At 38.3% G+C, this 23,328-nt stretch overlaps 1 protein-coding gene across 2 annotated transcripts in view; it reads right to left on the bottom strand.

The window, feature by feature from the left end:
- The window catches only part of LOC123562207 (wings apart-like protein homolog), a 143,704-nt gene that overhangs the window by 77,261 nt on the left and 43,115 nt on the right, over positions 1-23,328 (bottom strand). For both annotated transcript variants that reach the window (XM_053536650.1, XM_053536651.1), the window contains exons 7-8: positions 13,553-13,689; positions 6,288-6,399 (exon numbers count right to left, since the gene is read on the bottom strand). In XM_053536650.1, the coding sequence (XP_053392625.1) occupies positions 6,288-6,399; positions 13,553-13,689 (249 nt within the window). The remainder of the gene's footprint in view (positions 1-6,287; positions 6,400-13,552; positions 13,690-23,328) is intronic.

Raw genomic sequence — 23,328 nt, 5'->3', positions numbered from 1 at the left:
CCAAATAAATCTGTTGACATAAATGAAATTTCAGATCAGTATCTTCATTAGTTACGGAGATATACCCATTTTAATTTGAAATAAAGGGAGGTAATTTGACATAAAATCAGTCCACAGTTATCTACCCTGATTGGCTCAGTCCAACTAATGACAATAATGAAATTTCAAGTAAGTCCTGTAAGTACTTACTGATATAAATCCATTTTGACTGCAATCAGGGGAGGTAATCAGATATAAAATAACTCTGGAAACTACGATTGGATCTGATTTGTCATGGAATCCAAGATTTATTGTTGTTGAAGTTTGTATCAAATAAAACCATAAATGAAGTCTCTATATGGCTGCAAAAGCCAAAATTGCCAATTTTGGACATTTAAGGGGCCATAACTCTGGAACCCATGATGGAATCTGGCCAGTTTAAGAAAGGAACCAAGATCTTGTGGTGATACAAGTTGTGTGCAAGTTTGGTTAAAATCAAATCATAAATGAAGTTGCTATTGTGCAGACAAGGTCAAAATAGCTAATTTCGGCCCTTTCAGGGCCCATAACGCTGGAACCCATTAGGGGATCTGGCCGGTTCAACAAAGGAACTGAGATCTTATGGCAACACAAGTTTTGTGCAAGTTTGATTAAATTCAAATCATAAATGAAGCTGCTATTGTGCAGACAAGGGCAAAATAGCTGATTTTGGCCCTTTCAGGGGCCATAACTCTGGAACCCATAATGGGATCTGGCCAGTTCAAGAAAGGAACCAAGATCTTATGGTGATACAAGTTGTGTGCAAGTTTGGTTAAAACAAGTGAATGAAGTATTGCCATGCAATACAAAGTCCCCTACTGGAAGGCACCTAATTTTCTCTACTGCAGTATAACATAATGAACTGATATCTGTCAATGATGTATAAACAATATTGTACTATATATACAATATGTTATAACAAAACACTTGGATTAAAATTTATATATATAAAAACCTATAGTTGTTTTCATATTGAATTTTTTTGGCTGATTATAAAAATGTTATCATGTAAGATATTTATAGTGACAACAAAGGGAAATTAATCTTTAAAAAAAAAAAAAAAAAAAAAAAAAAAAAAAAAAAAAAATCTATATAATATAAGTCCACAAGAAACTCTTTACCAGGTAGAGATAGGTCAAAATACACCTAAAAATTGGATGTAACATGCATGGTGTACCACAGAAAAGTGGTCACGATTTTTCTCTACCGCCAGTAATAAAAAAGTTACAATAAAATCTATTTATAGTAACAACAAAGGGACGTAATTCTAAAAACAAGGGTGCCTCATGGTGGTGAACATTTGGTCCAAGTTACATCAAAATCCCTCCATGCATGAAGAAGAAATGTTCCGTACAAAGTCATTCTTGAATTTGACCTTTGACCTCTAAATATGACCTTGACCTTAGACCTAGGGACCTGGTTCTTGCGCATGACATGTTGTCTCATCCGGGGAATATTTGTGCCAACTGATATCTAAATCCTGCTTTGCATGACAAAGTTATAGACCGGACAGGAAAAAAATCCTCTTGACCTTTGATCTCAAAGTGTGACCTTGACCTTTAAGCTAGGGTACTGGGTGTTGCGCATGACACGTCGTCTCATCATGGGAAACATTTATGCCAAGTAATATTGTAATCCCTTGATGGATGACAGAGTTCTGGATCGGACAGGGAAAAAACCTTATTGACCTTTGACCCCCAATTGTGACCTTGACCTTTGAGCTAGGGGTCTGGGATTTGCGCACGACACGTCCTCTCATCATGGGGAACACTTGTGCTAAGTGATATTAAAATTCCTTAATGAATGTCAGAGTTATGGACCGGACACGAAACAGACCCTGTTCATGCTATGTTAACATTTGACTGCTAAGTGTGACCTTGACCTTTGAGCTAGGGGTTTGAAAGTTGTGCATGACACATCGTCTTATTATGAGGTACATTTGTGCCAAGTAATATTAAAATCCCTTCATAGATGGGAGAGTTATGGACCGGACAGGAAAAAAGCCTTGTTGACCTTTGACCTCAAATTGTGACCTTGACCTTTAAGCTAGGTTTGTCTAGGTTTTGCGCATGAACGTCGTCTTCTCATGGGGAACATTTGTGCCAAGTAATATTAAAATCTCTTCATGGATGGGAGAGTTATGGAGGGAAAGGGGAAAAAACCCCTGTTGACCTTTGACCTCCAACTGTGACTTGACCTTTTGAGTAGGAGTCCGGGTTTTGGGCATGACACGTATCCATCATGGGGAACATTTATCCCAAGTAATATTAAAATCCCTTCATGGATGGGAGAGTTATGGACCGGACAGGAAAAAGCCCTGTTGACCTTTGACCAAACAATTGTGACCTTGACCTTTGAGCTAGGGGTCCGGGTGTTGCCCCATGACACGTCGTCTCATCATGGGGAACATTTGTGCCAAGTAATATTAAAATCCCTTCATGGATGACAGAGTTATGGACCGCACACGAAATTGCGGACGGACGGACAGACGGACGGACGGACGGAATGACGGAAAAGCGCATTCCTATAGTCCCCGAAACTGGTTTTCAACCAGTAGGGGACTAATAAAATCATAAATAAGACCACTATCGTGCAGACAAGAAATTGTTGACGGACGCACGGACACACGACAGACGAAGGGTGATCACAAAAGCTCACCTTGTCACTATGTGACAGGAGAGCTAAAAATGTGAAAGTAGGTCACTAGGTCAATGTCAAGGTCAAAGTTTCTTCCGGTGCACAAAACTATGCATCTGGTACAAATTTGAAGGCTGTAGCTACGGAAATGTGAAAGTAGGTCACTAGGTCAAAATCAAGGTCAACGCATGTCAAAGTTCATCTTGCCACTCAAAAGTATACATGTGGTCCAAATCTGAATGTTGTAGTTATTGACAAGAAGATTTTAAAAGCTTTTCCCTATTCAAGTCTATATGAACCATGTAACCCCCGGGGCGGGGCCATATTTGACCCTAGGGGGATAATTTGAACAAACTTGGTAGAGAACCACTAGATGATGCTAAATCACAAATATCAAAGCTTTGTGGTTTGGACAAGAAGCTTTTCAAAGTTTTTCCCTATATAAGTCTATGTAAACCATATGACCCCCAGGACGGGGCCATATTTGACCCTAGGGGGATAATTTGAACAATCTTAGTTGAAGACCTCTAGATGATGTCACATACAAAATATCAAAGCCCTAGGCCCTGTGGTTTTGGACAAGAGGTTTTTCGAACTTTTTGCCTATATAAGTCTATATAAACCATGTGACCCCCGGGGCGGGGCCATATTTGACCCCAGGGAAATAATTTGAATCATCTTGGTAGAGGACCACTAGATGATGCCTCAAACCAAATATCAAAGCCCTAGGCTCTGTGGTTTTGGACAAGAAGATTTTCAAAGTTTTTCCCTATATAAATCTATGTAAATTATAGAAATAAACAAAGGGCCATAACTCACTCATAAATTGTTGAACCAGTCTGATTTTCAGGGGGACACAACTAGGGTACCAATACATCATTCTGACAAAGTTTGGTCAAAATCCCCCCAGTAGTTTCTGAGGAGATGCGATAACGAGAAATTGTTAATGGACGGAATGACGGACGGACCACGGACGCAGAGTGATTTGAATAGCCCACCATCTGATGATAGTGGGCTAAAAAGGGATATAATTTTGTAAAAATGGGAAACAGGAGTTATGAAACCTGCACAGTGTTTATCATATCAGTTCATGATGGTGGACATGTGTGTGAAGTTTCAATCCTTTCCCATTAGTATGTATGTATGTTTTGGGTTTAACGCCGTTTTTCAACAATATTTCAGTCATGTAACGGCGGGCAGTTAACCTAACCAGTGTTCCTGGATTCTGTACCAGTACAAACCTGTTCTCTGCAAGTAACTGCCAACTTCCCCACATGAATCAGAGGTGGAGGACTAATGATTGCAGACACAATGTTGTTTATCAAATAGTCACAGAGAACATACGCCCCGCCCGAGGATCGAACTCACGACCCCGTGATCCGTAGACCAACGCTCTTACCTACTGAGCTAAGCGGGAGGGCTCCTTTCCCATTAGTGGATACTGAGATACCAGCTTACATACAACAGGAGGGTCAGGATGGCCCTAGGTCGTTCACCTGAGAAACACACCATAACAGTTATGTTTGACTAAGAGATTTCATGGAAACAAATATTCTGGCCAATTTTCATTTAATAGGACTGGACCAAAAATGTAGTTTCTTGAGTTTAAACAAGTATTTCCTTTGATATGACCTAGAGACCTACTTCTTGACCCCAGATGACCCATATTCAAACTGGACCTGGATTTCATCAAGGCAATCATTCTGACTAATTTCATGGAGATCAATTGAAAAAATACAGCTTCTATTGAATACACAAGGTTTTTCTTCGATTTGACCTAGTGACCTACTTTTTAACCTCAAATGACCCATATTTGAATCTGACCTGGATTTCATCACATCTAAGCTCTAGAGCTTCTGGTTTTTGAGAAGAAGATTTCTAAAGCTTTTCCTTTCGGTTGCCATGGCAACCAGAGTTCTGCATGGAATTCAATTTTTAAACTATTTTTGTAGAGCTTCACTCAAGGAACATTCCTGTAAAGTTTGGATGAAATTAGCCTAGCAGTTTATGAGGAGATGTCGTTTAAAATAGAAGTTTATGGACGGACGACAGACGGTGCATGATCACAATAGCTCACCCTGAGCCTTGGCTCAGGTGAGCAAAAAAAAAAAAAAAAAAAAAATCAGTAATCAGAAAGAAGATATTTTAAGTTTTTTCCTATGTAAGTCTGTATATTTACATTCACCCTATTCTTTTCCATTGAAAATTATGACATTCATTTCGTACGAACAGCAAAAGGAAAGGCGTGAAAGTTATAACATTGCTGCTTAGTGATAACCGGACGCTGTTTTCATGACAGCCTCATATAGTCAGGGAGAACATCCACCTGGTGAACAGAATGGCCGGGAAGCTCATTTTAATGTTAAATGCAACAAAATATTTGCAAATTATAATATAATCTTGTTTACAAATGGAAAGGAAATATAATGTAAATATTAGAAATGAAACTATTTTTCGGTGTTCATGCGAAATGAACAACAGAACAGATCGGCAAATTAAACATGAATCGCTAGCGCGATTAATGAATTTGCCGATCCTATTCTGTCGTTCATTTCGCATGAACACCCCAAAAAAAAATCATTTCTTAAGTAAAACTTGAGGTGGGGCCTCTTTTCACCTCTGGGGCATAATTTAAATAATCTTGGTAAAGGACCACTAGGCAATGCATGTAAAACTTGGTATCCCTGGGGTGGAGCCTCTTTTCACCCAAGGGATGTAATTTAAATAAACTTAGTAGAGGACCAAAGGGCAATGCTACATACCAAATATTAAAGGCCTAGGTCTTGTGGTTTCAAACAAGAATTTTTTTTTCCCCCCCCCCTCTAAGTCTATATGTAAAACTTGGGACCCCCGGAGTGTGTCTTTTTCACCCCAGGAGCATAATTTGAACAAACTTCATAGAGGACCATTAAATCATGTCACATGCCAAATATCAAGGCCCTACGCCTTGCGGTGTTCGACAAGAGGATTTCTTAATTTTTTCCTTTCGGTTGCCAGGGCAACCAGAGTTCTGTGTGGAATTCAATTCTTTGAATAATTTTGAAAAGAGGACCATCCAAGGACCATTCCTGTGAGATTTCATTAAATTTGAACTAGTGGTTTAGGAGGAGATGATGTTTAAAGGAAAGTGTAGACGGACGCTGAAAGGACAGATGCCGGACGGTGAGCGATCACAATAGTTCACCCTAAGCCTTTGGCTCAGGTGAACTAAAAACAGACCCTGTTAATATTAGACCCCTAAGTGTGACCTCTGCCTTGGAGCTAGGGGTCTGGGTCTTGCGCATGTCAAGTCCTCTCGTTATGGGGAATATTAAAGTTATTTCAAAATGCCTTCATGGATGGCAGAGTTATGGACAAGACACAGTATGACGGATGGACGGACAGATAGACTGAAGGATGCAGCCTATTTCTATGTCTCCCTTTTTTTTCTTTGAAAAAGGAGGGAAACAAAAACGCTGAATCTAAGCATGCCGATTATATGCGCTACAAGGCTTGGCGATGATCACTCTTGGGAAGTTTGGTGTAAATCTGCCTTGTGGCGTCTGAGGAGTTGCATGGACAGAGACTGATAGCACAAAATCAATATTTTTTTTGGTGTGGAGACATAATAAAGCTATTCATGTGTCACTTACAGGGTCTCCAGCTGCATCTTGCAAACACAAGAATATTTTTGTAACTGTGCCATGTGCTCGTAGATGCATCCTGAAAGCTGGAATGGTACACTTCTGTGCTAACCCAACACAACTGAAAAAAAACAAGAGGGCCAAGATGGCCCTAGGTCCCTCACCTGAGAAACACACCATAACAGTGTAAACATGTTTGACCTAGTCATTTCATGGAAACAAATATTCCGGCCAAATTGAATTAAGATTGGACCAAAAATGTGATCTCTTGAGTTTAAACAAGTATTTTCTTAGAATATGATCTAGTGACCTAGTTTTTGACCCGAGATGACCCATATTCAAACTTGACCTAGATTTTATCAAGGCATTCATTCTGACCAAATTTCATGAAGATCAATTGAAAAATACAGTCTCTGTTGCATACACAAGGTTTTTCTTTGATTTGACCTATGACCTACTTTTGACCCTAGATGACCCATATTCAACCTTGACCTAGATTTCATCAAGGCAATCATTCTGACGTAATTTTATGAAGATCAACTGAAAAATACAGCTTCTATTGCATACACAAGGTTTTTCCTTGATTTGACCTAGTGACCTAGTTTTTGACTCTAGATGACCCATATTCAAACTTGACCTAGATTTCATCAAGGCAATCATTCTGACCAAATTTCATACAGATCAATTGAAAAATACAGCCTTTAAGATTTGACCTAGTGACCTACTTCTTGACCCCAGATGACCCATATTTAAATTCGACCTAGATTTCATCAAGGCAATCATTCTGACCATATTTCATGAAAGTCAATTGAAAAATACAGACTCTATTGCATATACAAGGCTTTTCCTTGATTTGACCTAGTGACCTACTTTTTGACCCCAGATAACCCATTTTCGAACTCGGCCTAGATTTTATCAAGGTAATCATTCTGACCAATATTCATGAAGATCAATTGAAAAATACAGCCTCTATAGCATACACAAGGTTTTTCTTCGATTTGACCTAGTGACCTAGTTTTTGACCCCAGATGACCCATTTTCGAACTCGGCCTAGATTTCATCAAGGTTATCATTCTGACCAATATTCATGAAGATCAATTGAAAAATACAGCCTCTATCGCATACACAAGGTTTTTCCTTGATTTGACCTAGTGACCTAGTTTTTAATCCTAGATGACCCATTTTCAAACTTGGCCTAGATTTTATCAAGGCAATCATTCTGACCAAAACTCATGCAGATCAGTTGAAAAATACAGCCTCTATCACATACACAAGGTTTTTCTTTGATTTGACCTAGTGACCTAGTTTTTGACCCCAGATGACCCATTTCGAACTTGGCCTAGATTTCTTCGGTAATCATTCTGACAAAAGTTCAAGAAGATCAGTTGAAAAATACAGCCTCTAACGCATACACAATCTAAATGTTGACAGACGACAGACAGACGCCGGACATCTAGCGATCACAAAAACTCACCTGAGCATTGCTCAGGTGAGCTAAAAAGATAACATGACAGAAAAAAAAACATTTCAACAATGCAAGAAACATTTATTTTGTAACTTTATATTTCAATTCAAAGTAACTTTCAGAATTAGGTCATATGAGAAATTTACAAGGGACCACTTCAGAAAACAAGAGGACCATGATGGTCCTGAATTGCTCACCTGTCCCCGCATGAACTGAGTATGACGTCCTTTTTTCTATTATTTGACACAGTGACCTAGTTTTTGAGCTCATGTGACCTAGTTCTGAACTTGACCTAGATATCATCAGGATAAAAGTTCTGACCAATTTTCATGAAGATCCATTGAAAAATATGACCTCTAGAGAGGTCACAAGGTTTTTTTATTATTTAATATAATGATCTATAGGCATGTGACCCAGTTTTGTACTTGACCTAGATATCATCAAGGTGAACATTCTCACCATTTTTCATGAAGATCTCATGAAAAATATGGCCTCCAGAGAGGTCACAAGGTTTTTCTATTTTTAGACCTACTGACCTAGTTTTTGACCGCACGTGACCCAGTTTCAAACTTGACCTAGATATCATCAAGATGAACATTCAGACCAACTTTCATACATAACTAGAACTAGATATCATCAAGGTGAACATTCTCACAAATTTTCATGAACATCCATTGAAAAATATGGCCTCTAGAGAGGTCAAAAGGTTTTTCTATGTTTAGACCTAGTGACCTAGTTTTTGACCGCAGTTGACCCGGTTTCAAACTTGACCTAGATATCATCAAGATGAACATTCAGACCAACTTTCATACAGATCCCATGAAAAATATGGCCTCTAGGGAGGTCACAAGGTTTTTCTATTATTTGACCTACTGACCTAGTTTTTGACCGCATGTGACCCAGTTTCAAATCTGACCTAGAAATCATCAAGATTAACATTCTGACCAATTTTCATGCAGATCCCATGAAAAATATGGCCTCTACAGAGGTCACAAGGTTTTTCTATTATTTGACCTACTGACCTAGTTTTTGACCGCACTTGACCCAGTTTCGAACTGACCTAGATATCATCAAGATGAACATTCTGACCAATTTTCATGCAGATCCCATGAAAAATACGACCTCTAGAGTGGTCACAAGGTTTTTCTATTATTTGACCTAATGACCTAGTTTTGGACCGCACGTGACCCAGTTTCAAATTTGATATAGATATCATCAAGGTGAACATTCTGACCAATTTTCATGAAGATCCATTGAAAAATATGGCCTCTAGGGAGGTCACAAGGATTTTCTATTTTTAGACCTGCTGACCTAGTTTTGGACCGCACATGAACAATTTTCGAACAGATCCCATGAAAAATATGGCCTCTACAGAGGTCACAAGGTTTTTCTATTATTTGACCTACTGACCTAGTTTTTGACCGCACTTGACCCAGTTTCGAACTGACCTAGATATCATCAAGATGAACATTCTGACCAATTTTCATGCAGATCCCATGAAAAATACGACCTCTAGAGTGGTCACAAGGTTTTTCTATTATTTGACCTAATGACCTAGTTTTGGACCGCACGTGACCCAGTTTCAAATTTGATATAGATATCATCAAGGTGAACATTCTGACCAATTTTCATGAAGATCCATTGAAAAATATGGCCTCTAGGGAGGTCACAAGGATTTTCTATTTTTAGACCTGCTGACCTAGTTTTGGACCGCACATGAACAATTTTCGAACTTGACCTAGATATCATCAAGATGAACATTCTGACCAATTTTCGTGCAGATCCCATGAAAAATATGGCCTCTACAGAGGTCACAAGGTTTTCTATTATTTGACCTACTGACCTAGTTTTTGACCACACGTGACCCAGTTTCAAACTTGACCTAGATATCATCAAAATAAACATTCTGACCAATATTCATGCAGATCCCATGAAAAATATGACCTCTAGAGAGGTCACAACGTTTTTTCATTATTTGACCTACTGACCTACTTTTTGAAGACACGTGACCCACTTTCGAACTTGACCTAGATATCATCAAGATGAACATTCTGACTAATTTTTATGAAGATCCATTCATAAGTATGGACTCTAGAGAGGTCACAAGGTTTTTCTATTTTTAGACCTACTGACCTAGTTTTTGACCGCACATGACCCAGTTTCGAACTTGACCTAGATATCATCAAGATGAACATTCAGACCAATTTTCATGCAGATCCCATGAAAAATATGGCCTTTAGAGAGGTCACAAGATTTTTCTATTATTTGACCTACTGACCTAGTTTTTGAAGGCATGTGACCCAGTTTCGAACTTGACCTAGATATCATCAAGGTGAACATTCTGACCAATTTTCATGAAGATATTGTGAAAAATATGGCCTCTAGAGAGGTCACAAGGTTTTTCTATTTTTAGACCTACTGACCTAGTTTTTGACCGCATGTGACCCAGTTTGGAACTTGACCTAGATATCATCAAGATGAACATTCTGACCAACTTTCATAAAGATCCCATGAAAAATGTGACCTCTAGACTGGTCACAAGCAAAAGTCTACGCACGCACGATCGGACGCACGCACACACGGACGACGGACACTGCGCGATCACAAAAGCTCACCTTGTCACTTTGTGACAGGAGAGCTAAAAACATGTTTGTAAAGAAATCCAGCACATTTATTTGTTTTTTTCTTTTTGACAGTCTGATGGGAAGGGTGCCTTACTTTTGGGTGCAGAATTTCATGTATTTTTTGCACAGGTCACTAAAGACTCTTTTTATGGCTAGCAGGTAATTACAGCATCTTGTAGGCATGGGTTCAACATTCCACACTGGCCAGCAGGTGCTTAAGCAAATGCACCTTGTACACACAAGTTCACAGATTTTATACCAGATGGCAGATTATGAGAAATCTTGTGTATATTGCTTGTCTAGAGTTTATACTGGCAAGCAAGTGCTAATCCAAGTGAATTCATAAATGTAGTTTATAGATCGATAACTAGCTTTTCCTTTGATTTGACCTGGTGACCTCGTCTTTGACCCCACCTGCCCCAGATCTGAATTTGACCTAAAGATCATCAAGGTTAAGCCAAGTTTCATTAAGATATAGTCATAAATGTGGCTTCTAGAGAGTTAACAAGTTTTTCCTTGATTTGACCTCATGACCTAGTTTTTGACCCCAGACGACCCAATATCAAACTCGTCCAAGACTTTATTGAGAGTAACATTCTGACCAAGCTTCATTAAGTTTGGGCCCAAATTGTGACCTCTAGAGTGTTAACAAGCTTTTCCTTTTATTTGACCTGGTGACCTAGTTTTTGGCCCCAGATGACCCAATATCGAACTCGTCCAAGATTTTATTGAGGGTTACATTCTGACTAAGTTTCATTAAGATTGGGCCAAAAATGCATCTTCTAGTGTAAACAAGCTTTTCCTTGGATTTGACCTGGTGACCTAGTTTTTAATCCCAGATGACCCAATATCGAACTCGTCCAAGATTTTATTGAGGGTAACATTCTGACCAAGTTTCATTAAGAGTGGGCCAAAACTGTGACCTCTAGAGTATTAACAAGCTTTTCCTTTGATTTGACCCGGTGACCTAGTATTTGACCCCAGATGACCCAATATCGAACTCATCCAAGATTTAATTGAGGGTAACAGTCTGACCAAGTTTCATTAAGATTGGCTCAAAATTGTGACCTCTAGAGTGTTAACAGTCAAATTGTTGACGCCGATGAGACAAAGACGACGGACGACGGACACAGGGCGATCACAAAAGCTCACCTTTGAGCACTTCCTGCTCAGGTGAGCTAAAAATAAGTTTCAAATCTATATGCCTTTTAGTAACAGCTGTATGTGCTTACACGCAAAACTTTAACCAGAATTTTCTAGGTCCAAAAGGGGGCATAATTTGGCCAAAATGGAGGTCAGAGTTATGGGACTTGCTGCTATCAACTAGTTTTATAACCCCAAAGACACATGTGAAGTTTCAATTCAATATCTGCATTAGTTTTTTTTGGAGATAGTAACTTGCATGTAAAACTTTAACCAGAATTTTAAGTCCAAAAGGGGGCATAATTTGCTCAAAATACATGTCAGAGCTTTAGGAACTTGACCAAGTGAGGTTGGTAATTGACCTAGAAAGAGAAAAAATAAGTTTCAAAGCTATATGCTTTTAAATGATAGCTGTATGTACTTACATGCAAAAACTTAACTAAGGTGTGACGCCGACGCCAGGGTGAGTAGAATAGCTTGATACTCTATTCGAATAGTCCAGCTAAAAATCTTCACTATTAACACCGATTTAGACATTATGATTTAGAAGGATGACAGGAAAAAGGTTGATCAATATAGTCCATAAAGATATTGACTTTGTTTTGCAATATTTTCAAAGAAATGTGGCTATAAACTTCATAATTGCTGAAATTGGCATAAAGTTTAACATATAACTTTGTCGTTTTTGCTTAAAATGGCATCTTTTCAGATTTTAAATCGGCTATGGAAACTTCATTTATTACATGATAACACTAGTAAGGTGATTTTACTGCTTATTTGTTTTATAGGTTGAAAGAAGGAGAATACTAACACAACTAAAGTTTCCAAATCAATGTACCGATCCTCCGTTGAACACAGCAGCATCCTGCGCCAAACATATCCAGTTACCTAGTGTGTACCTGGCAGCAGATATTTACCTTAAGCAACTTGTATACCTAGGTTATATTGACTCTACACCAGCCAGCAGATACTTACCTAAGGCACCTTGTAAATATCGGTTCACCTTGTTCTATTGACTTCACCGACAGCAATACTTACCAAGGCACCTTGTAATATCGGTTCACTTGTTCTATTGACTCTACATCAAACAGCAGATATACCCAAGGCACCTTGTAAATATCGGTTCACCTTGTTCTATTGACTCTACACAACAGCAGATACTTACCCAAGGCACTTGTAAATATCGGTTCACCTTGTTCTATTGACTCTACACCAGACAGCAGATACTTACCCAAGGCATCTTGTAAGTATCGGTTCACCTTGTTCTATTGACTCTACATCAGACAGCAGATACTTACCCAAGGCATCTTGTAAGTATCGGTTCACCTTGTTCTATTGACTCTACATCAGACAGCAGATACTTACCTAAGGCACCTTGTAAATATCGGTTCACCTTGTTCTATTGACTCTACACCAGACAGCAGATACTTACCCAAGGCACCTTGTAAATATCGGTTCACCTTGTTCTATTGACTCTACACCAGACAGCAGATACTTACCCAAGGCACCTTGTAAATATCGGTTCACCTTGTTCTATTGACTCTACACCAGACAGCAGATACTTACCTAAGGCACCTTGTAAATATCGGTTCACCTTGTTCTATTGACTCTACATCAGACAGCAGATACTTACCTAAGGCACCTTGTAAATATCGGTTCACCTTGTTCTATTGACTCTAACACGCAGAACTACGCATGAGTTACTTTACCTACAAGCGCAACTCTGTTGTAAATATCGGTTCACCTTGTTCTATTGACTCTACACCAGCCAGCAGATACTTACCTAAGGCACCATGTAAACATCGGTTCACCTTGTTCTATTGACTCTACATCAGACAGCAGATACTTACCCAAGGCACCTTGTAAACATCGGTTCACCTTGTTCTATTGACTCTACACCAGCCAGCAGATACTTACCTAAGGCACCTTGTAAATATCGGTTCACCTTGTTCTATTGACTCTACACCAGACAGCAGATACTTACCCAAGGCACCTTGTACAGATATGTTCTATAGACTCTTCACAAGCCAGCAAATATATACCTAAGGCACCTTGTAGACATGGGTTCTATAGACTCTATACCAGCCAGCAGATACTCTATGTCATCATCAAACTCCTGGGTCTCACCATGCTCCTGGCACTCATGAGCTTCTTTTACATTTTTTACTACAGTGAATAGCTGAAATATAAACATTGGCATCAAACTATTTTATATTTCAACAATTGTCGTTTGTAAAAAACGCGTGTGCCCCCCATGATGGCTTGTCCCATTTTCAGTACCGTGATCACTATGACCTTGACCTTTAACCTACTAACACCAAAAACAATAGGCGTCACCAACTTCATATGTGTAATCATGCCAATTTGCAATCTACTCTGCGGGAGATTAGCGAGTGATCATGTGCCAATTAATGACCGCGTTATCTATAACTGCACGACCCCTAATTTGCAAAACATAACGGAACTGTAAAATATTCAATAAGAAAAGTAGGTGCCAATTAAAGTGTCAAAGCTGTAGCACTATGGATATAGCTTTGCACAATTAGTATTTATAATTAAAACAAATATTGAGTTCGTCACATTCATCATTTGATCAGGTTTCAAACAAGAACTAGTTTTTGTATAGCAAATTAAACAAGCAAATTCGATGAATTGGTATCCCCCGCCGAAAGGGTTTGTGGTGAGGAATGGCAAAAAAACATATTCGGCAAATAGTTAAGAATGTTAATAAGAAGCAAATAATTTCATTAGTCAAAATCAATTTAACAGAAAACAAATGTTTAATTAAAGAGTACATAATAAATGTATGATACTTTGATCCTGACTAAAGAATTTATTTTGAATGGGATATGCTTACTGTAATAAGCTTAGCTTTTAAAATTAAATGCAGTTAACTGAAATGCGAGCTTGAAGTTTAACTGGAACAAAATATTGTCTTTGAGTGGTTTGGCACCAGGTGTTGCTGTTTAACATGTACATTTGAACTTAAAAGAACAGAATGTCCTTAAGAGAACACAGGTAAGATATCTTGAACATGGCTGAGGGCAAGGTTTGTGCAGTCACAACATAACATGTTGAAGGTTTGAACATTTAAAAAAAAAAAAACAAGAGTGCAAGAATGTCACAATCTATGCCCGTTGCAGCAAATTAGCAATTAGCAGCTGTGTTTGCAGATGGAATCTTAACTTTGTGGTTGTTTAGTAATTATTGTAATTCTTTTGTTTTTCTATGTCCACAAAAAACCTCCTTACCAAGTAGAGATACCTTAAAATACACCTAAAATTTGAAAGTAACATCTATGTTGTACCACAGAAAAGTGATCTTGGTTTTTTCCTATGGTCAATTATAAAACAAGAGCGCCGTCAAGCGGGGTAATATACGCCCGAAGGCTTACATCATAGGATGGGAGCAAAATTTTAAGAACTTGACTGTTGTAGCCCCAAAGGACTGGAACAACAAAAGGAAAACTTCAAAAAACAAATCTAAGTCCACAAAAAAAATATTCAAAGTCTACAAAAAAATCCTTATCAGGTACAGGTATGTAAAAATACACCTTTAAATTGGAGGTACCATCCATGTTGTACCACAGAAAAGTGGTCTCGGTTTTTCCCTACGGCCAATAATAAAAAAGTTTCAAAATAAGCTATTTATAGTAACATAAAAGGGAAGTAATTCAAAAAAAAAATTACTGTAAGTACAAACAAGAGGGCCAAGATGGCCCTAGGTCGCTCACCTAAGAAACACTCCATAACAGTGTAAAACATGTTTGACCTAGTGATTTCACGGAAACAAATATTCTGACCAATTTTCATTAAGACTGGACCAAAAAATTGGTCCCTTGCGATAAAACAAGCATTTTCTTAGATATGACCTAGTTTTTGACCCTAAATGACCCATGTTCAAACTCGACTTAGATTTTATCAAGGCAATCATTCTGACCAAAATTCATGAAGATCAACTGAAAAATACAGCCTCTATCACATACAGAAGTTTTTTCTTTGATTTGACCAAGTGACCTAGTTTTTGACCTCAGATGACCCATATTCAAATTCGACCTAGATTTCATTAAGGCAATCAACCTGACCAAATTTCATAAAAATCAATTGAAAAAAACAGTCTTTATCGCATACACAAGATTTTTCTTTAATTTGACCTAGTGACCTACTTTTTGACCTCAGATAACCCATATTCAAAATCGACCTAGATTTCATCAAGGCAATCACTCTGACCAAATTTCATGAAGATCAATTGAAAAATACATCCTCTATTGCATACACAATGTTTTTCTTCGATTTGACCTAGTGACCTAGTTTTTGACCCCAGATGACCCATTTTCGAACTCGGCCTAGATTTTATCAAGGTTATCATTCTGGCTAAATTTCATGAAGATCAGTTGAAAAATACAGCCTCTACTGCATACACAAGGTTTCTCTTTGATTTACCTAGTGACCTAGTTTTTGATCCCAGATGACCCATTTTCGAACTTGGTCTAAATTTCATCAAGGTAATCATTCTGACCAAAATTCATGAAGATCAATTGAAAAATACAGCCTCTCTCGCATACACAAGGTTTTTACGTGATATGACCTAGTGACCTAGTTTTTGACCCGAGATGACCCATTTTCGAACTCGGCCTAGATTTCATCAAGGTAATCATTCTGACCAAAATTCATGAAGATCAATTGAAAAATACAGCCTCTATCGCATACACAAGGTTTTTCTTTGATTTGACCTAGTGACCTAGTTTTTGACCCGAGATGACCCATTTTCGAATTCGGCCTAGACTTCATCAAGGCAATCATTCTGACCAAAATTCATGAAGATCAATTGAAAAATACAGCCTCTATCGCATACACAAGGTTTTTCTTTGATTTGACCTAGTGACCTAGTTTTTGACTGGAGATGACCCATTTTCGAACTCGGCCTAGATTTCATCAAGGTTATCATTCTGACCAATATTCATGAAGAAGAATTGAAAAATACAGCCTCTATCGCATACACAAGGTTTTTCTTTGATTTGACCTAGTGACCTAGTTTTTGACCCGAGATGACCCATTTTCGAACTCGGCTTAGATTTTATCAAGGTTATCATTCTGACCAATATTCATGAAGATTAATTGAAAAATACCGCCTCTATCGCATACACAAGGTTTTTCTTTGATTTGACCTAGTGACCTAGTTTTTGACCCGAGATGACCCATTTTCGAACTCGGCCTAGATTTCATCAAAGTTATCATTCTGACCAATATTCATGAAGATTAAATGAAAAATACAGCCTCTATCGCATACACAAGGTTTTTCTTTGATTTGACCTAGTGACCTAGTTTTTGACCCGAGATGACCCATTTTCGAACTCGGCCTAGATTTCATCAAGGTTATCATTCTGACCAATATTCATGAAGATTATTTGAAAAATACAGCCTCTATCGCATACACAAGCTAAATGTTGACAGACGACGGACAACAGACGACGGACGCCGGACATCGAGCGATCAGAAAAACTCACCTGAGCATTGCTCAGGTGAGCTAAAAAGAGATCTGCCAAATAAAAACAAGAGCACTGCAATGCAGAGCAATATACACAAAGCAAAGTCATATATGACTTTTGACCCCTAAGTGTGACCTTGACCTTGAAGCAAGTCATCTGGAACATGCACTCTGCACGTCGTCTTGGTGTGGTGAAAATTTGTGTCAAGTTTCTTTGAAATCCTTCAAGGGGTTCAAGAGTTACAGAGCGGACACGAAACAAAGTGATATGACCTTTGACTCAGAAGTGTGACCTTGACCTTGAAGCAAGACATCCAAAACATGCGCTCTGCACATCGTCTTGGGGTGGTGAACATTTGTGTAAAGTTTCCTTGAAATCCTTCAAGGGGTTCAAGAGTTACAGAGCGGACACGAAATTGCTAACGGACAGACGGACAGACAGACGGACACCAGCATCATAACATAATACGTCCCTTCGGGCGTATAAAAAGTTACAGTATAGGTTATTTATAGTAACAACTAAGGGAAGTTAATCTTAAAAAAAAAAATCCAAAAATAATTTGTAAGTCCACACAAAATCCTTACCCTGTAGAGATAGGTCAAAATACACCTCAACATTGGATGTAATATGCATGTTGTACTACAGAAAAGTGGTCTCGATTTTTCCCTACGACTAGTAATGAAAAAGTTGCAATATAAGCTTTTTATAGTAACAACAAAGGGAAGTAATTCTAAAGAAGGGACCTGCGCATGACACTTTGTCTCATGATGGTGAACAATTGTGCTAAAATCCCTCCATGCATGAAGAAGAAATGCTCTGGACAAAGTTTTCATTCTTGTATCCTTTGACCTCTATAGATCTATAGTACCCTATAAAGTTAACACTAGAAACTTCTAAGGGCCATAACTCTGGTGTTACTTGGGCAATCTGTCTGAAACTTGATGGGCCCCGTAACCTCATAGTGGTGAATGAAGTTTTTTTGAAAAAAATCTAAAATAAGGAATGATTTTTTTTTTTTTTTTTTGGGCGGGGGGGTCGGAGGATTGGGATGGGGAGGGGTGTGATCAAGGTATCGGGGTTACCAGGTGTGGGTACACAACTTCACATGTTTACAATAAATGTTCATAGAAAAGAATGAAAGAAATTTAATGAAATTCTATGAAATAGTAAGTTTGTTATGTACAAATATGTGGATTTTTATACAATTAAAGGGCAATAACTCTTAATTTACAAATAAATCCGAACGAAATTGTGTGTACACAACCACATTATGGTGATCTAAATTCTGTTTAAGTTTCATAGTTCTAGGTCAAATATATCAAAAGTTATGATGCAGAAATTGCCATATTTATAGTACCCTATATAGTTAACACTAGAAACTTCTAAGGGCCATAACTCTGTTGTTACTTGGACAATCTGACTGAAACCTGACGGGCCGCAAGAACTCATAGTGGTGAACATGTATATGAAGTTTTAAATAAATATTCCCAACCATTTCCTAGATATGGCTCCGGACGGACGGACGGAAGGACGGAAAGACGGACGGATGGAAAGATGGATGGAAAGACGGACAACGCCAAAACTATATCCCTCAGACTTTCGTCGGGGGATAACATGTGGGTCATGATGAACCTGGATCGCTCACCTGAGTAATATGAGCTACATGTTTCAAATGTCAAACTGATGATTTTTAGACATTTTTTGGAAGATTTTCCATCTACAATCATGTAACCCCTGGGGCGGGGTTAATTTTACCCCGGTGGTCATGATTTGAACAAAGTTTGTAGAAGTCTATTATTGAACAAATTTTGTAGAGGTCCACTAGGCAATGCTACATGTCAAATATCTATGCTCTAGGCCGTTTAGTTTATTATTATTTTAAACAAGAGCACCGCCTTGCGGGTGCTGACGCTCATCTGATTTTTTTTTTGTGTAATAGAAATATTGTCCTACCCATGATTTTCTAAGTCTAAAAAGGGGCATCATTCTTGCAAAAAGCAGGATAGAGTTATGTTTCTTGATGTTCAGTGTCCACTTATGATGGTGAAAAACTGTTGCAAGTTTTAAAGCAATAGCTTTGATAGTTTATGAGGAAAGTTGACTTAAACATAATACTCAACCAAGAAAATGATTTTCTAAGTCCAAAAGGGGCAATAATTATTGCAAAAAGCAGGATGGAGTTATGTTGCTTGTTGTACAGGGTCAGCTTATGATGGTGAACAAGTGTTGCAAGTTTCAAAGCATTAGCTTTGATAGTTTAAGAGAAAAAGTTGACCTAAACATAAAACTTAACCAAGAAATCTGATATTTTCTAAGTCCAAAAGGGGCCATAAATCTTGCAAAAAGCAGGATGGAGTTATGTTTCTTGCTGTACAGGGTCAACTTATGATGGTGAACAAGTGTTGCAAGTTTTAAAGCAATAGCTTTGACAGTTTAGGAGAAAAGCTGACCTAAACATAAAACTTAACCAAGAAAACTGATTTTCTAAGTCCAAAAGGGGCAATAATTCTTGCAAAAAGCAAGATGGAGTTATGTTTCTTGATGTACAGGGTCTGCTTATGATGGTGAACAAGTATTCCAAGTTTCAAAGCAATAGCTTTGATAGTTTAGGAGAAAAGTTGACCTAAACATAAAACTTAACCAAGAAATCTGATATTTTCTAAGTACAAAAGGGGCCATAAATCTTGCAAAAATCAAGAAGGAGTTATGTTTCTTGCTATACAGAGTCAGCTTATGATGGTGAACAAGTACCGTATAACCCCGTTTAAACGCCCCCGGGGGCGATGCATTTTACGAAAAATTTGATCCAAACTATGTCAGTAACTCGTATAAACGCCCCCCTATTCATCCCAATTCCATGCACTGAATATTAACCCGATACGTCAGCGTACTGGGAATCTGTTTAAAGTCGCGCGCTGAGTGACGTGATCCAGTTAAATTCGATCAATACTGTAGCGTATTTATAGCCCAGATGTTTATGTGAATTTAACCTGCACGTAGCATATTCAGTACTTACACACAGTAGATTTATTTGTGCCCATCCTGTTGACGTGTTTTAAAAGTTTGTGTTAATGAATGTGGGTTTTTTGAAATTCCATTGTATTGTTATGGAATTGTTATTATCTGGCAATTATTGTGGAATCTAAGACCAATTCTTGAGTTAAGATATTTTTTATTTTCCCCAAAAAACGTGGGGGGGGGGGCGTTAATTAGAGGGGGGGCGTTAATACGGGGTTATACGGTATTCCAAGTTTCAAAGCAATAGCTTTGATAGTTTAGGAGAAAAGCTGACCTAAACATAAAACTTAACCAGGCAACGCCGACGCCGACGTCAGACCCGACGCCGACGCCGAACAACCGCTACAAGTGATGAAACTAATACCTCATCATTTTTTTTCAAAAAATCAGATGAGCTAACAAGAGCACCGCCTTGGGGTCTGACGCTCATCTGATTTTTTTTGTGTATAATTAATAATATTGTCCTACCCATGATTTTCTAATCTAAAAACGCCATCATTCTTGCAAAAAGCAGGATAGGTTATTTTCTTGATGTACAGTGTCCACTATGATGGAAAAACTGTTTGCAAGTTTTAAAGCAATAGCTTTGATAGTTTATAGAAAAGATTGACTTAAACATAATACTCAACCAAGAAAATGATTTTTAAGTCCAAAAGGGGCAATAATTATTGCAAAAAGCAGGATGGAGTTATGTTGCTTGCTGACAGGGGCAGCATATGATGGTGAACAGTGTTGCAAGTTTCAAAGCAATAGCTTTGAAGTTTAAGAGAAAAAGTTGACCTAAACATAAAACTTAACCAAGAAATCTGAATTTTCTAAGATCCAAAAGGGGCCATAATTCTTGCAAAAAGCAGGACGGAGTTACGTTTCTTGCTATACAGGTCAACTTATGATGGTGAACAAGTGTTGCAAGTTTTAAAGCAATAGCTTTGATAGTTTAGGAATAAAAGCTGACCTAAACATAAAACTTAACCAAGAAAACTGATTTTCTAAGTCCAAAAGGGCAATAAATCTTGCAAAGAGCAAGATGGAGTTATGTTTCTTGATGTACAGGTCTGCTATATGAGTGAACAAGTAATTCCACGATTTCAAAGCAATAGCTTTGATAGTTTAGGAGAAAAGTTGACCTAAACATAAAACTTAACCAAGAAATCTGATATTTTCTTAAGTACAAAAGGGGCCATAAATCTTGCAAAAAGCAAGATGGAGTTATGTTTCTTGCTATACAGGGTCAGCTTATGATGGTGAACAAGTATTCCAAGTTTCAAAGCAATAGCTTTGATAGTTTAGGAGAAAAGCTGACCTAAACATAAAACTTAACCAGGCAACGCCGACGCAGACGCCGACGCCGACGCCGACAACCGCTCAAGTGATGACAATAACTCATCATTTTTTTTCAAAAAATCAGATGAGCTAAAAATGAAGATTGTCTATGTACAATCAAGTAACCCCATGGGCCGGCGTCAATTTTGACCCCAGGGGTCATGATTTGAAAATTTTTGTAGAGGTCAACTATGCAATGCTACATGTCAAATATCCAAGCTCTAGGCCTTCTGCTTTCTTGTAAGAACATTTTTGAAGATTTACCTATGTAAAATCAAGAAACCCCTAGGGCGGGGTCAATTTTAACCCCAGGGGTCATGATTTAAACAAATTTTGTTGAGGTCCACTAGGCAATGCTACATGTGAAATATCTAAGCTCTAAGCCTTCTGGTTTGTTTTTAGAAAATTTTTAAGATTTTTCTATGTAAAAATCAAGTAACCCCATGGGGAGGGTCAATTTGGCACCGGGGGTCATGACCTGAACAAATTTTATAGAAGTCTACTAGGCAATGCTAGGCCTTCTGGTTTATTTTTATAAATATTTTGAAGATTTTCCTATGTAAAATCAAGTGACCCCTAGGGAGGGGTCAATTTTGACCCCAGGGGTCATGACTTGAGCAAATTTTGCAGAGGTCCACTAGGCAATGCTACATGTGAAATATCTAAGCTCTAGGCCTTCTGCTTTCTTTTTAGAAATTTTTTGAAGATTTTCCTATGTAAAATGAAGCGACCCCTGGGGTGGGGTCAAATATTGACCCCGGGGGTCATGATTTAAACAAATTTTGTAGAGGTCCACTAGGCAATGCTACATGTCAAATATCTAAGCTCTAGGCCTTCTGGTTTATTTTTAGAAATATTTTGAAGATTTTCCTATGTAAAATCAAGTGACCAGGGGGCGGGGTCAATTTTGACCCCTGGGGTCATGATTTGAACAAATTTTGTAGAAGTCTACTAGGCAATACTACCTGTCAAATATCTAAGATCTAGGCCTTCTGGTTTATTTTTAGAAATATTTTTAAGATTTTCCTACGTAAAAATCAAGTGACCCCTAGGGCGGGGTCAATTTTGACCCCGGGGTTCATGACTTAAACAAATTTTGTAGAGGTCTACTAGGCAATGCTACATGTCAAATATCTAAGCTCTAGGCCTTCTGGTTTATTTTTAGAAAATTTTTGAAGATTTTCCTATGTAAAATCAAGTGACACCTGGGGTGGGGTCAATTCTGACCCCGGGGGTCATGATTTGAACAAATTTTGTAGAGGTCTTCTAGGCAATGCTACATGTGAAACATCTAAGCTCTAGGCCTTCTGGTTTATTTTTAGAAAATTTCTGAAGATTTTCCTATGTAAAATCAAGTGACCACTGGGGCGGGGTCAATTTTGACCCTGGGGGTCATGATCAGAGGTCACGAAAGCCGTCGGACCGTCGGACATTTCCGGTAAATTTTGATCCGGTCCGGCATGATATATCAAGTTCACAAGACCGAGTGTCCGATAAAAATTGCAGGTCAATATGATAAAATAAGAAGAAAGTCCTCCACGTTTTCGCGAAAGTTCGACTTTCATCATTAAAAATGGAATCCCGAGAAATTGATGTCAAACTATATTTTAGTAAGCGCCTGTTTCATTGGTACTTAAAACAGAAACAGTGGAAACCCCTCACGACATCACGACAATTCTAAGAACGTGCGTTATCATTGGATGCGTACTAATCGTGGATGGTACTCGATTTATGTACGTGGGAACCAGACGGGAATTTCCAGAAATTCTCTTTATGTCAACATCAACGTGACTCGGTGCAAACAATAGACTTGTGGGGTAAAAAAAAGCCACTGCTATGGATAGTGAAAGGGTAAAACCTTTGATTTTAGCTGTGACCTTGACCTTGAACTGACATGACTGACTCATGAATTCTGCACAAAGTCTTCATGAGGTGATCATTTGACCAAAGTTTCATGAAAATCCTTCAAGGGGTTTAGGAGATACAGAG

Source organism: Mercenaria mercenaria, chromosome 2, assembly GCF_021730395.1.
Source record: "Mercenaria mercenaria strain notata chromosome 2, MADL_Memer_1, whole genome shotgun sequence".
Classification (NCBI taxonomy): domain Eukaryota; kingdom Metazoa; phylum Mollusca; class Bivalvia; order Venerida; family Veneridae; genus Mercenaria; species Mercenaria mercenaria.
Note: the sequence above shows the minus strand (reverse complement) of the source record. Positions and strands in the feature narration are given on the sequence as shown.